The 16,298-nt window shown below is 40.3% G+C and overlaps 1 protein-coding gene across 4 annotated transcripts in view; it reads right to left on the reverse strand.

Annotated features, from left to right (window-relative positions):
- sik3 (SIK family kinase 3) overlaps nucleotides 1–16,298 on the reverse strand; it is a 344,954-nt gene that overhangs the window by 105,608 nt on the left and 223,048 nt on the right. For all 4 annotated transcript variants that reach the window (XM_073030105.1, XM_073030106.1, XM_073030104.1 and 1 more), the window contains exons 5-6: nucleotides 10,923–11,047; nucleotides 8,833–8,956 (exon numbers count right to left, since the gene is read on the reverse strand). In XM_073030105.1, coding sequence (XP_072886206.1) covers nucleotides 8,833–8,956; nucleotides 10,923–11,047 — 249 coding nt within the window. The remainder of the gene's footprint in view (nucleotides 1–8,832; nucleotides 8,957–10,922; nucleotides 11,048–16,298) is intronic.

Genomic DNA, 16,298 nt, shown 5'->3' on the forward strand with positions numbered 1-16,298 from the left:
CTTGCTCTAAAATTCAACCTTTTTGGACAAATTTAAGACTTTTATTGGAACAAATTACGGGAATAAAACTTCCTCATAATCCAATATTACTTTTACTAGGTGATATTGAAGGGACAAAACCAAAACTCAAACTTAATAAATATCAGAAAGAATTTATAAAAACTGCGCTGGCTGTAGCCAAAAAGGCTATTGCAATTACTTGGAAATCAGATACATATTTAAGTATAGATTGTTGGAAAAAAGAAATCTATGGCTGTATTCCATTAGAAAAAATTACTTATAACTTAAGAGATAAATATGAAACATTTTTGAAAATCTGGGGCCCTTATTTACAAAAGACAGGATTAAATATATAGGTGCTCTGAAGAGAAAATTAATGGCTACTTGGGGAAAAAAAATAAATATATATACTAAAGTTATTAAGAACTCCATGGAGCATGTGGAGACCTACCAACAACCAGGCACTCTTTCTTTCTTTCTTTTCTTTCTTTCTTAATTTTTTTTATATAGGGTAGTTAGGGGGGAGGGAGTAAGGGGAGGGGGGAAGGGTCACATATCTTTTTTTTTCTTCACTTGTAATTATTTAAAAATTTAAATAAAATTTAGAAAAAAAAAAAAAAAAAAAAAAGAGAATTAAAACCTTGTCAAGAAAGCCAGGAGAAAACCAACTGCTGCCTTCAATCCAATTAAATGCCAATTTGAAATCTCTCCCTCTTCCCCCCCGCTCACCTTTTCCTCTCCTCTCATCAGCCTTCCATATTTCTGATGCAATACTCTAATTCCTCTCGCCTCCAACTCAGGACTTGCCTATCTTCCTACATTGATATCTCATGTACAACTCTGCCCCCTTCCCAAAAGTTTTGCCTATTCCCCTCTTCTCCCCATCCTTTTACCATCCCTCTTACACTCCCGTATCCATATCTTAATAATCTCTATACTCTTAGCTGCCTTCCCATCCATCTGAGCCAGACTCTCCAACTCATTAGCTGCCACCAGGAAAGAACAGACTAAAGCAATTTTTTCAATTGGAATTGCCAGTCTCCAGAAAGTCTGTGGCTTCCCTGGATGATAAACCTCTTCTAGATTTACAGTCTACTAAACTTTCATCCTTCTCAAGATCAGAGACTTCCCACTCTGCTTCACAGTCATTAACATACAATACTCTTCTCTGTACCTGCCGAAACCCATTCTCTAGTAAAATGAAAGAAATATGTGATTCAAGAAGGCACTCAGATTAGTCTTGCTCTCTTATTTGAGAAATTTGCTTTCTCACTTTCCTCAAAAACAAGATGAGATTCCAAATTTTTTCATCTGAGATCAATTTTGTGCCTTAAAAAATACATAGGTTGCAACCAAGACATCCAGCAAGTTATACACTCAGTAGCTATTTTATTAGGTACACCTTGTATACCTGCTTGTTAATGCAAATATTTAATCAGCCAATCATGTGGCAGCAACATAATACATGAAAGCATGCAGACATGGCCAAAAGGTTCAGTTGTTGTTCAAACCAAATATCAGAATGGGGAAAAAATGTGATCCAAGTGACTCTGACCATGAAATGATTGTGGTGCCAGATGGGGGGGCTTGAGTATCTCAGTAATTGAGATCCCTGGGATTTTCATGCACAATAATTTCAATGTTTACAGAGAATGGTGCGAAAAACAAATAAAAATCCAGTGAGCAGTAGTTCTGTGGATGAAAATACTGTGTTAATGAGAGAGGTCAGAGGAGAATGGCCATTCTGATTTAAGGTGACAGTAACTCAAATAACTACACGTTACAACAGTGGTGTGCAGAGGAGCATCTCTAAATGTACATCACGTCAAAACTTGAAGCGGATGGGCTACAGCAGCAGAAGACCATGAATATACAATCAGTGGCTACTTTATTAGGTACAGGAGGTAATTAATAAAGTGGTCACTGAGTGTATATGTTATTTAGGCCACACTTAAAACTCTGAAATAGAACACTGAACACAACTGCTGCAGTTGAAAATTATTTTTGTATTCAAAATGTATTCAAATTTGTATTCAGAATGAAATGAATCTTGCCTACATCTCAAAATAATTAAGAAATATAATGGATCTGATCTTGGGGGTTAATGCTGACAGCTCCAAGTGAAATCACAGGCACTTAACTACTTAAACATTTTAGGTTTGACACCACCGCACGTGCATTGTCAAATGCAGAAGTTCTAACTTATTTTTAGATTCAGAATACTAAATCTATCAGTTTACACTGCCACCGATCCAAGAGCAAGCTACCAAGTTGCTGAAATTCCCCAACGTATGTGCTCGGGAAATTGCCTGCGCCAATTTATACAGACATAACTGATTTCAATGGTGCTTGTGATGCTATGGACTAGGAGGCAGGGGGTATAGTGTGCTTTTATTTCTTTTTTAATTTCTATAATTTACTTCCATTTTTAATAGCTTCAATGCTGGTAACACTTTAAACCAGCAAATCAACGCCGACAAGCCTTGTGCCACATTAATTTTATTTCCCACCCTGTGAGCTATGAATGCCATTTCCAGCACTATCAATAAATCCTGTCGAAATTAAAGAAACCATTTAAGCATTACACTATGATGTCTGCTTTTCAAATTGCATCACAGATATTTGATTAAACACATTGAGATTTTCACCCTCACAAGTTTCACATTAGGATTTTTATGGAAATATAATGTGAAATGTTATAGTTAAGTGAAATTACTTACCTCTTTTGGGGCGGGTGTGACCTGTACAAAAAGGATGGGTTGCACTTGAATCCCAGGGGGACCAATATCCTGGCGGGCAGGCTTGATGGGAGGTAGAAACGGGGGGGGTGGGGGGGGGGGGAAGTGGCATTGCTGGTCAGGGATAGTATCACTGCTATAGAAAGGGAGGACTGAGTCGGTGTGGGTGGAAGTCAGTAATAGGAAGGGATCAATCACTGTGCTGGGAGTAGTCTATAGGCCCCCAAATAGCCCTCGGCACACCGAGGAGCAGATAAGCAGGCAGATTTTAGAATGGAGCAGGAAATACAGGGTAGTAGTTATGGGTGATTTCAACTTCCCTCATATTGACTGGCACCTCCTGAGTGCAAGGAGGATAGATGGGGCTGAATTTGTCAGGTGTGTTCAAGAAGGATTCCTGACACAGTATGTGGACCGGCCGACGAGAGCAGAGGCTATACTGGATCTAGTTCTGGGTAATGAACCTGGCCAGGTGACAGTCCTCTTGGTGGGGGAGCATTTTGGTGAGAGTGACCACAACTCCCTTAGCTTCAGCATAGCTATGGAAAGGGATAAAATCAGACGAAATGGTAAAGTGCTTAACTGGGTAAGGGCTAACTATGAAGGGATGAGGCAGGGACTAGTGAGAGTAAATTGGAAACAGATGTTCAAAGGGGAAAGCACAGAAGTAATGTGGGAGAAATTTAGGGACCACTTGAGCTGGGTTCAGGATAGGTTTGTCCCACTGAGGCAAGGAAAAAATGGTAGGAAAAGGGAACCGTGGCTGACAAAACGTGAGGCAACTCATCAAGAGGAAAAAGGAAACATATGTTAGATATAAGAAGCAGGAAGTTGGAAGAGTTCATGAGAAATATAGGGTAGCCAGGAAGGAGATAAAGAAAGGACTTAGGAGAGCTCAAAGGAGACATGAGAAGGCCTTGGCATGTAGGATTAAGGAGAACCCCAAGGTGTTCTATGCGTATGTGAAGAATAGGAAGATGACGAGAACGAAGGTGGGACCGCTAAAGGATAAGGAGGGCAACATGTGCCTGGAGGCGGAGGAGGTTGGGGAGGTCCTAAATGAATACTTTGCTTCAGTATTCACAAGTGAAAAGGATCTTGATCAGGATGAGGTTGAAGTAGAGCGGGCCTGTGTGCTGGACAATGTGGAGATTAAGGAAGAAGTGCTGGATCTTCTTAAAAACATTAAGATTGATAAATCCCCAGGGCCGGATATGATACACCCCAGGTTGTTGTGGGAATTGAGAGAAGAGATCGCAGGAGCATTAGCCATGATCTTTGAATCCTCTTTGGCTGCAGGGGAAGTGCCGGAGGACTGGAGAATGGCAAATGTAGTTCCCTTGTTTAAAAAAGGTAATAGGGAGAAACCTGGGAACTATAGACCAGTGAGTCTTACATCAGTGGTATGCAAACTACTGGAAAGGATTCTTAAGGATAGGATCTATGAGCATTTGGAGAAGTACAGTCTACTCATGGATAGTCAACATGACTTTGTGAAGAGAAGATCGTGCCTCACGAGCCTGATTGAGTTTTTTGAAGAGGTAACAAAAGAAATTGAAGATAGTAGGGCAGTGGATGTGGTCTACATGGACTTTAGCAAAGCATTTGACAAGGTCCCTCATGAGAGACTCATCCAGAAAGTCATGAGGCATGGGATAAGTGGAACCTTGGCTGTTTGGATAAAAAATTGGCTTAAAGGAAGAAAGCAGAGGGTAGTTGTGGAAGGAAAGTATTCTGCCTGGAGGTCGGTGACTAGTGGAGTGCCGCAGGGATCTGTCCTGGGACCCCTGCTATTTGTGATTTTTATAAATGACCTGGATGTGTAGGCGGAAGGATGGGTGAGTAAGTTTGCAGATGACACGAAGATTGGAGGAGTCGTGGATGGAGCTGTCGGTGGTCGAAGGTTACAAGAGGATATAGACAGGCTGCAGAGTTGGGCAGAAAAATGGTAGATGGAGTTCAATCCGGACAAGTGTGAGGTGATGCATTTTGGAAGGACAAACCAGAAGACTGAGTACAGGATTAATGGTCAATTACTTAAGAGTGTGGATGAACAAAGGACCTTGGGGTTCAAATCCATACATCCCTCAAGGTCACTGCACAGGTTGATAGGGTAGTTAAGAAGGCCTCTGGGATGCTAGGCTTCATTAACAGGGGGATTGAGTTCAAGAGTAGAGAGGTCATGTTGCAACTCTACAAATCTCTGGTGAGACCGCACTAAAAGAGTATTGTGTTCAATTCTGGTCACTTCATTATAGGAAGGATGTGGAAGCTATGGAGAGGTTGCAGAGGAGATTTACCAGGATGTTGCCTGGATTGGAGAACAAGTCATATGAAGCAAGGTTAGCAGAGCTGGGACTTTTCTCTTTGGAGCGTAGAAGAATGACAGGGGACTTGATAGAGGTCTACAAGATTATGAGAGGCATAGATAGGGTGGATAGTCAGTACCTGTTTCCCAGGGCACCAATAGCAAACACCAGAGGGCATATGTACAAAATTAAGGGAGGGAAGTTTAGGGGAGACATCAGGGGTAAGTGTTTTTTTTTTACACAGAGGGTTGTGAGTGCCTGGAATGACTTGCCAGGGATGGTGGTGGAGGCTAAAACATTAGGGATATTTAAGAGACAGGCACATGGATGAACGAAAAATGGAAGGTTATGGGGTAGTGTGGGTTTAGTACTTTTTTTTTTAAGGATTATATGGGTCGGCACAACATGGAGAGCTGAAGGGCCTGTACTGTGCTGTATGTGTTCTATGGTTTTATGGTACTTTAAATCAAAGTAACTTTCAAAATTCTCTAACATACAGAAGTTCCAATTTAGTTAGTTGATTGCATTTCCATCAAGAATAAAGGTGGCTCTCTTTAAACTGTAAAAGGCAAGCATATCCTAAGAATCGACATCTATTCTTTCCATCTGTAGGAACTACAAAGGGATTTAGTTTAAAGTCAAAACAGAGATCAAATTATACTAACCAATGCTTGCTTAATATAGACTATAAGACACAGTAGCAGAATTAAACCATTCAGCCCATCGAGTCTGCTCTGCCATTCCATCATGGCTGATACCGAATCCCACTCAACCCCGTAAACCTGCCTTCTCGCCATATCCTTTAATGCCCTGACCAATCAGGAAACTATCAACTTCTGCCTTAAATATACCCACCGTCTTGGACTACACTGCAGACTGTGGCAGAGCACTCCACAGATTCACTATTCTCTGGATAAAAAAATTCCTCCTTACCTCTGTTCTAAAAGTTTGCCCCTCAATTTTGAGGCTGTGCCCTCTAGTTCTGGATACCCCCACCATTGGAAACATCCTCTCCACATCCACCCCATCTTGTGCTTTCAACATTCAGTAGGTTTCAATGAGGTCTCCACGCATTCCAGTGAGTACAGGCCCAAAGCTGCCAAACACTCCTCATATGTTAACCTCTACATTCCTGGAATCATCCTCTTGACACTTCCACTGGACTCACTCCAATGACAACACATCCTTTCCGAGATACAGGGCCCAAAACTGTCGACAGTACTCCAAGTGCAGCCTGACTAGTGTCTTATAAAGCTTTAGTATTATCTCCTTGTTTTTATATTCTGTAATCCTTGGAATAAATGCCAACATTGCATTTGCCTTCTTCATGACAGACTTGACCTTTTCTTGGTCTTTGCTCCTTGGAATAATGGAGGATGAGAGGTGACCTGATAGAGAAGTATGAGATGATGAGAGGCATTGATCGTGTGGATAGTCAGAGGCTTTTTCCCAGGGCTGATATGGCTAACATGAAAGGGCACAGTTTTAAGATGCTTGGAAGTAGGTACAGAGGGGATGTCAGGGATAAGTTTTTTTTTTACACAGAGAGTGGTGAGTGCATGGAATGGGCTGCCTGTGACTGTGACTGTGGTGGAGGAGGATACAATAGGATCTTTGAAGAGATTCCTGGATAGGTACATGGAGCTTAGAAAAATAGAGGGCTATGGGTAACCCGAGGTAATTTCTAAAGTAAATACATGTTCGGCACAGCATTGTGGACCGAAGGGCCTAGTATTGTGTTGTATGGTTTCTATGTTTCAACCTGTAAATTAACCTTCTGGGAGTCTTGCATGAGGGTTCCTAAGTCCCTCTGTACCTCTGATGTTTGAACCTTCTCCTCATTTAGATAATAGTCCACACTATGGTTCCTTCAACCAAAATGCATTATCATAAATTTCCCAACTCTGTATTCCATCTGCCACTTTTTTTTGCCCATTCTTCCAATTTGTCTAAGTCCTGCTGCAATCGCATTGCTTCCTCAGCACTACCTACCCCTCCACCTATCTTCGTATCAGTTGCAAGCTTTGCCACAAAGCCTTTAATTCCATTATGCAAATCATTGACACGCAATGTGAAAAGTAGCGGTCCCAATAATGACCCCTGAGGAACAGCACTAGTCACTGGCAGCCAACCAGAAAAGACCCCTTTTATTCCCACTCGCTGCCTCCTGCCTGTCAGCCATTCTTCTATCCATGCCAGTATCTTTCCTGTAACACCATGGGATTTTATCTTGTTAAGCAGCCTCATGTGAGGCACCTTATCAAATGCCTTCTGAAAATCTAAGTAAATGGCATCCACTGCCTTTCCTTTGTCCACCCTGCTTGTTACTTCCTTGAAGAACTCTAACAGGTTTGTCAGACAAGATTTCCCTTTACAGAAACCATGCTGACTTTGACTTATTTTATCAGTAGTCTCCAAGTACCCAAAACATCATCCTTAATAACAGACTCCAGCACTTTCCCAACCATGGGGTTAGGCTAATTGGCCTATAATTACCTTTCTTTTGCCTTCCACCCTTCTTAAAGAATGGAGTGGCATTTATAGTCTTCCAGTCCTCCGGGTCCGTGCCAGAATCAAGTGATTCTTGAAAGATCATGACCAATACATCCGTTATCTCTTCAGCAACATCTCTCAGGATTCTGGGATGTAGTCCAACTGGTCCTGGTGACTTATCCACCTTAAAACCTTTCAGTTTGCCTTGCACTTTTTCCTTTGTAATAGCAATGGCACTCACTCCTGCTCCCTGACACTCATGGACCTCTGGCCCACTGCTAGTGCCTTCCACAGTGAAGACTAATGCAAAATACTCATTAAGTTCATCTGCATTAAATTTTTCCAGCAGTAGAGAGGAATATTTTTGTCCCCCATTACTGCATCACCAGCATCATTTTCCAGTGGTCTATTATCAATTCTCACCTCCCTTTTACTCTTTATATAACTGAAAAAAAACTTTTGGTATCCTGCTTTATATTACTGGCTAGTTTGCCCTCATATTTCATCTTTTCCCTTATGGCTTGGATTTTGAAAGCTTCCCAATCATCCCACTCACTTTTGCTACTTTATATGCCCTTTTCTTGGCTTTAATGCAATCCTCAACTTCCCTCATCAGCCACAGTTGCCTACTCCAGCCATTTGAGAACTACTTCTTCTGTAGGGCATTTCTATCCTGTGCCTTGTGAACTATTCCAAGAAACTTCCACTACCTCTGCTCTGCTGTCATCCTCACTAGTATCCTCCTCCAATCCGCCTGGGAAAGCTCCTCTCTCATGCTTCTGTAATTCCTTTTATTCCACTGTGATACTGATACATGTGACTTATGCTTCTCCCTCTCAAACTGCAATATGAATTTAATCATATTATGATCACTACTTCCTAAGGGTTCCTTTACATTAAGCTCCTTAATAACTAAGTTATTGCACAACATCCAGTCTAAGATAGCCTTTCCCTGAGTAGGCTCAAGCACAAGTGGCTTCAAAAAGCCATCTCGCAGGCATTCAACAAACTCCCTCACTTGCAATCCGACACCAACCCGATTTTCCCCAATCCCCTTGCATATTGAAGTCCCCTATTACAATTGTGTCATTACCCTTATTACATGCCTTTTCCAGCTCTCTTTGCAATCTTAAACCCACTTCGTGGCTACTATTTGTTGCCATACAGAATAAAAAATTGTATCAAAACCTAAATAACTAGCTTTGCTCATAAAATATATATCTCAGAATTCCATGAATATTTTAAGACCATTTTTTTTCTTTCACCTAATAGTGCAAAACAACTTTTCTTACCTGTAGACATAAAGAATGGAATTCGAAATTTGCCACTTAGTACCCTGGCCCGCAGGTTTTGCAGTGTGTTGCCATCAAATGGCAGGGCCCCACATACCAGCACATATAGCACCACCCCCAAACTCTGAAAGAAAAAGTATATAGAGTAAGATCAATCATGCTACCATAAATTATACGTTGTACTTAACTATTCTTTTGTTCTTTCTTTCTCCACTGCTGTTAATATCTGGTGTGAACCTGCAAACATTGCAGAATCCTCAGCAACACTTTAATCAGTCTTACTCCGATACGCTAAAATTCCCTGGGAGCTTGTTATGCACAAATTGGCTGTCACATTTCACATTATACTAGCTTTAAAATGCATTGGGTTGTTCAGAAAGAGTTGCAAAAGGTCATTATTCAATTCAAAGCCATTTTCCAATCTTTGAATATTCCAGGAAGTTATTATCACCAACAGCCTAACTCACTCTCTGTGATACATGTCTGTTGTGTTGTGATGGATCTCAATAATTAATTAGCTGGAACTGACTCTACATTAAAGCAGCATCAAAATTATTTAAAATTGATACAAAACAGGTTTCTAAGAAATTCATCCTGGCTGATCCCAATCCTTGCGTTGTGATGATGTGTTCACAAATAACCCTCATTTAACGAGCACATTAAAAGAAACACATCCCATTAAAATCTTCCTTTCACATACAAGACTTCTACTGTGTTAGCCATTTATTGGAACAAGAAAAACCCATTCAGCCCCATGTACTTGTTCTGCCCTTTGGATTTGATCTTCTCTGATTTGTGCCTCAACATTAATCTGTATTCCTTTATCTTCTAACCCAATGAAAATTTCGCAATTTTAGTCCTGGAACTTTCATATCAACTTCTTTCTAGGTGAAGGAATCCCACATTTCCACTGCTCTTTGTGGTTCACACCTGAATAATCTGACCTTTCCTCATAGACTGGATTCTCTCAGTTGAAAGGAACTGTATCATATCCAAGTAGCATTCCAAAACCATAGAATAGTGGTGTGTAAAATCATAAGGGATACAGTTAGGCGGAATGCAAACAATCTTTTTTCCAAGTAAAGGGAACCAAAAACTACAGAGGATAGGTTTAAGATGAATGGGAAAGATGCAAATAGGACCAGAGGGGTAACTTCTACGCACAGAGGGTGATCCATATATGGAATGAGTTGCCAGAGAAAGTAGTTGAACAGATACAAATAACAACATTTAAAAAGCATTTGGATACGTACATGGATAGGAAAGGTCAAGGGGGATATGGGCCGAACACAAGCAAATGGAAAAAGCTGAGATGGGCACCTTGATTGGTGTGGACCAGTTGGGCCAAAGGGTCCATTCTCATGCTGTATTACCTTAGAGAATCAGCAAAACTTTGGTAGTATATTCAGAAGAAAGATTTTATTAATTGCAATTTGATGTTCTTACTTCCTTGCACAAAATATAAAAGCTGTTTTATCTCACACTGTGCCAAATATGAAAAAAAAACGGGGACAGCAAGTGAGGGTGGAGAAAAATTTCTCATGGCAACATATGAAAAAACAGCAATTAACTGCAAAGTTTATATTAATCACCTCAATTTTTCCAGCAGTAGAGAGGAATATTTTTGCTCTTTGTTTACATAGCATCTTTCAGTAGACAATGAAATAATACACAAACTTCTCAAGGCATAAACAATAAAAAAAAGTTACATTAATAATGAAAACATAAAACAATGCAAACACCAGAGGGCACATGTACAAAATTAAGGGAGGGAAGTTTAGGGGAGACATCAGGGGTAAGTTTTTTTACATAGAGGGTTGTGAGTGCCTGGAATGACTTGCCAGGGATGGTGGTGGAGGCTAAAACCTTAGGGGTATTTAAGAGCCTCTTGGACAGGCACATGGATGAAAGAAAAATGGAGGGTTATGGGGTAGTGTGGGTTTAGTACTTTTTTTAAGGATTATATGGGTCGGCACAACATGGAGGGCTGAAGGGCCTGTACTGTGCTGTAGTGTTCTATGGTTCTATGGTCTATAACAGTTTTGTCAAAGAGCAAACTAATATATATGAAAACTGTCTTTAAAACTCACCCATATATCCACTTTGGGGCCATCATATTCTTTTCCTTCAAACAGTTCAGGAGCTGCATATGGTGGACTCCCACACCATGTTTTCAGTAACTGTCCTGGTGTAAAAATGTTACTAAATCCAAAGTCTGAAATATAAATTAAGCAGAATTAATATCACCAGCATATGTCGTGAAATTTGTTGTCTTTGCAGCAGCAGGTCAATGCAATACATAATAATAGAAAAAGTGTGAAGTACAGTAAATATATATATAGTTAAATTAAATAAGTAGTGCAAAAGTAGAAATAAAAAAGTAGTGAGGTAGTGTCCAAGGGTTCAATGTCCATTCAGAAACTGATAGCAGAGGGCAAGAAGCCGTTCCTGAATTGTTCAGTGTGTGCCTTCAGGCTCCTGTACCTCCTTCCTGGTAGCAAGAGAACAAGGCAGGGCCTGTTTACATAAATAAACTGTGTTTCTGTGTGTGTTATCTTTATACATAAAAGTTGCATCACTTTATGCTAATCCCTGGTATTTACAATAATAGCTTCATCTTTTGGGACACAAGTTCAACGTTTACTGTTCATGCCAAATTGCACTTGAGAAGTAAAGGTACAAGTACTTCTTGAATTACTTAAGTATTTGCACAGTGCTGTTGGGTAGAAAATAATCAATTCATACCCAGCAACAATGAAGGAACAGCTACGTATTTCTAAGTAGGGTTAATGGGTATGCAGGTGGTGCTAGTCCCACATGCCTTATGTCCTTGACTTTCCTATTTGAAGAGGCTGCATGTACAAACGGTTATATCAGAGTATCCTAAGCATGTGTCTGCAATACATTTTGTAGATAGTATACATTTCAGCCACAGCCTGCTGGTGCTGGAAGGAATGATCGTCAAACCAGTAGGTCACTTTGTCCTGGATAGCATTGAGCTCCCTAAGCCAGACAAGTGGAGACTATTACATCACATTCTTGATTTGCCCTACAGATAGTGGGATGGCATTGTTCAGTCACTCATGGGTGAGTCACATTGGAGATTCACTCACTGTGGGATACCCAGCTTGCGACCTGTCCTTGTAGACATAGCACTCACTCAACTGTTCCAGGAGAGTTTCTGGTTAAAGATAACACATAGGATATTTATAATAGGGGACTTCCATGGATGGTCCCAAGTCTGGCTATAAAAGGAGGAGGGTTGGGCATGGGGTTAACAACCCTATCCTCTCAAAACCCACCCAGAGCTACAGAAACACCAATAGAAGCTCTGAAGACCTCATCCCTGGGAGAGGAGGGAAAGACTGGCCCAGGACAGAGAACTCTGGCAATCTGCCATTTATTGTTCAGTGGATTTATACCTCATGTTAGTTTGCTCACCATCTGACATGGATCTGGTCTGGTTGGTATGTGTTTCGGGACTCAACAAACTCACTCAGTGGTGGCGAAAGTACAAGTCCCTTATGCGGAGATTATTCTGTGCTCTGCTACTTTCAATGTTTCTTCCAAGTGTTGTTCAACACAGAGGAGTACTGATTTATCAGATGAGGAAGGACACTAGATAGCAATCAGGACAAGTTATTATTCTGATCTACACATACATTCAGAACACCAATGAAAACAAGTTAAATCAATAATGAACAGATCCACAAAGGTGTGACAATTAGTAAAAAGCACTGAACTACATTAGAGAAGGAAAACAAAGACATGCCTGGAACAGAATATCTAATTCTTTAAATGAATATTGTTATTCATCACTCCGATTAAGCAAAAGCAACTACTGAACAAAAATTTGGAAGCTGAACTGGGCTATGTCAACAAACTACCAGATTGTTCTTTCAGCTCAACAAATTAATCTAAAGTTTGCATTTTAAATAATGTATCAATAGAATGCATTACATACTGAAGGTCAAATATATTAGTCAAAAAAAAAGCTGACAAAAACATTGTCAAGTGGAGATATCATGGTCTAGAAGCAGTACTGTGAATAAAAACGTTTACTAAACTAGGATGGAGGCTCTCTAAAACTTTATGCACACAAGGCTTGTTTGAGAAAATGGGCACAAAATTTCTCATGCAAACTCCTATCAGTGCAGATTTGTGAAGATCATGGAAGAAATGAATTGGCTGGGAAGATGCTGGGGGAATTGGTGAGGAGGTTAGAAAGTGGGGGGGGGGGGGGAACCTGTGGAGTGGAAGAACAGGACCACACTGTAGAGGAGAAAGAGTTAGTGAGCATTTGGAAGCCTGGGAAAGGATCAAGACGGTCTTGTGTCTATGATCCTATTAGTGATGGTCAAATGAAAAGAAAAGAATGAAAAAATAACAGACCCTGAAAGATTTGATGAGGGAGATATCAGATGGATTGTTCAGGTGTTATGCAAAGGAGCTGGAGAGATATTACGTGGTTTCGGGCCATGAACATCAGCAACAAACGGAGAAGTATAAACAATCTCTGACAAAACATATATGGAAGATATGGGCATCAAGGAATCCCCATCACATGGCCATATAAAGTTCAACTATTTAAATAAAAGTCAAAGCAAACTTCAATTTTCAATTGAAATTTATTTTGAATTGTTGCAGTGAGTGAAATTATTTGTAAGCCTTGTCTGCCCAGTATATTTTCTTGTAAATGTCTCCAAAATACACACCATTTTATGTCAATACACATGTCCAGCAGTTTTTGCATATTGTACTTTTTATATAAATGACTTGCATCTAACTTCCAAATTGTCCTATTAGTGTACAAAGCACACAATCACTTTCTAAAAATACTTTATCATATAAAATCCTTGTGCGATGAGATAGAATTTCCAGGCCTTTGTTCTGTATCTGTGTTCTCTTTGCTTAAAGTTTAATCTTATTGAGTGGCATGGATTAGAAACAGATTCTCTGCAGCTGAAAATAAATTCCATAATGGTTGGTCAGTTGTTATTAATAGGACAGTGAAAAATAGTCAGTAGCCAAGCATCTAAAACAGCAGGTGAGAAGTATTTTCTTTCTGCGTTCTTTTGAACAAAGCAAGCTGTCTTCATGTGAACTTTCTGATTTGTTTTCATGTTAACATTTCTAAAACCAAATTTCTTCTGAGGAGGGTATAATATTTTCACTGCTCATCATATTGGTTGCAATTAAGTATTTAAGTGTGCTTACTGGAAATTTCTCAGCTGATATTTAAAACATTCGCACCTATACACTAAGTACATCAACAGACTAAACAATTGATCAGCATGACCAGACTAGCAAGAAAAACTCAATGGCAAAAATCTACATTAACTGATTGAAATTAAATCCATTAATGCACAGTTACATAATGGATTATTTGATGTACTCATATTCATAATAAGAGTACAGTACACTATAGAATGGAGTTAAAGAGATTGCTTGTCAACTTTCTATTGCAGCTCTACACAATCCATCACCAAAGAATGGAACAATGATCCCTCATTAGACCTCATGTTGGTGAGGCCTAATTTGGAGTATTGTGTGCAGTTCTGGTCACCTAACAAGAAGAAAAATATCAATAAGATTAAAAGAGTGCAGAGAAAATTTACAAAGGAGTTGCCAGGACTTGAGGACCTGAGTTATAGGGAAAGGGTGAATAGATGAGGATTTAATTCCCTGGAGCAGAGGAGAATGAAGGGAGAATAGATAAAGGTATACAAAATTAATTATTATTTATTTATTGGGATACAGCACAGGGTAGGCCCTTCCGGCCCTTCGACCCATGCCACTCAGCAATCCTTCAATTTAATCCTAGCCTTACAACGACCAACCAGTATATCTTTCAACTGTGAGAGGAAATGAAAGATAGGGTAATTGCAAGTAGGCTTTTACCACGGATACGAGAAAATCTACAGATGCTGGAAATCCAAAACAGGACACACAAAATGCTGGAGGAACTCTGCAGGCCTGGCAGCAGCAATGGAAAAGAGTAAACAGTCGACATTTCAGGCCAAGAGTATTCTTCAGGACTGAGGTTTGGTGAGACTTGAACTACAGGTCATAGATTATGGGTGAAAGGTAAAATGTTTAAGTGGAAAATGAGGAAGAACTTCTTCACTCAGAGAGTGGTGAGAGTATGGAACAAGCAGCCAGCAGAAGTGGTGGATGCAGGTTTGATTTCAGCATTTAAGAGAAATTTGGATAAGTACGCAGATGAGAAGAATATGGAAGGCTGTGGTCCGGGTGCAGGTCGATAGGATGAGACAGATTAATAGTTTGGCACAGACTAGATGTGTCTGAGGACTTCTGTTCTGTAAGATTATAAAACCATCAGACACAGGAGTAGAACTAGGTTACTCGGCTCATCGAGTCAGCTCCACCATTCCTTCATGGCTGATTTATTATCCCACTCAGTCCCATTTTCCAGCCTTCTTCCTGTAACCTTTGACACCCTGACTAAACAAGACCCCATCAACCTCTGCTTTAAAAATACTCAATGACTTGGCCTCTACAGCCACCTGTGGGCAATGAAGTCCACAGATTCACCACCCTCTGGCTAAAGAAATTTCTTCGCAACTCTGTTCTACAAAGGGACATCCTTCTGTTCTGAGGTTGTGCTCTCTTGACTCACCCACTATAGCAAACATCCTCTCCACATTCACTCTACCTACATAGGACTTCCAATATTCAATAGGTTTCAAAGAGATCTCCCCCCACCTTCTTCTAAATTCCAGAGAGTACAGGCCTACAGACATCAAACGCTTCTCATGTGTTAACCCTTTCATTCCCAGAATCATTTTCATGAACCTCCTCTGAACCCTCTAGAATGCCAGTACATCTTTTCTAAAATGAGGGAGCCAAAATTGCTCACAATACTCAATGTGTGGTCTGACCAGTGCCTTCAAATCATCATGTAATCCTGATACATCTGACTTTAGCTTCTCCCTCTCAAACTATAGGGTTATTTCTGTCAAATTATGATCACTTTCTGCCCAGGGTTCCTTTACCTTAAAGCTCCTTCATCAAATCTGGTTCATTACACAGCACCCAATCCATAATTGCCTTTCCCCTAATTGGCTCAACCACAGGTTATTCTAAAAATCCATCATTCTACAAATTCTCTCTCTAGCACCAACCTGATTTTCCCAAAACTACTTGCATATTGAAATCCCCCATGACGATCATATCATTACCCTTGTTACATGCCCCATTTCTCTTTGCAAGTTATATCCCACAACTTGGCTGCTATTCGGGGGGTTATATATAACTTCCGTCAGGGTCTTTTTACTCTTGCAGTTTCTTAACTTTAACCATATAACAATTACAGCACGGAAACAGGCCATCTCGGCCCTTCTAGTCCGTGCCGAACGCTTACTCTCACCTAGTCCCACTGACCCGCACTCAGCCCATAACCCTCCATTCCTTTCCTATCCATATACCTATCCAATTTTACTTTC

This window comes from Hemitrygon akajei, chromosome 26 (genome assembly GCF_048418815.1).
Source record: "Hemitrygon akajei chromosome 26, sHemAka1.3, whole genome shotgun sequence".
Classification (NCBI taxonomy): Eukaryota; Metazoa; Chordata; class Chondrichthyes; order Myliobatiformes; family Dasyatidae; genus Hemitrygon; species Hemitrygon akajei.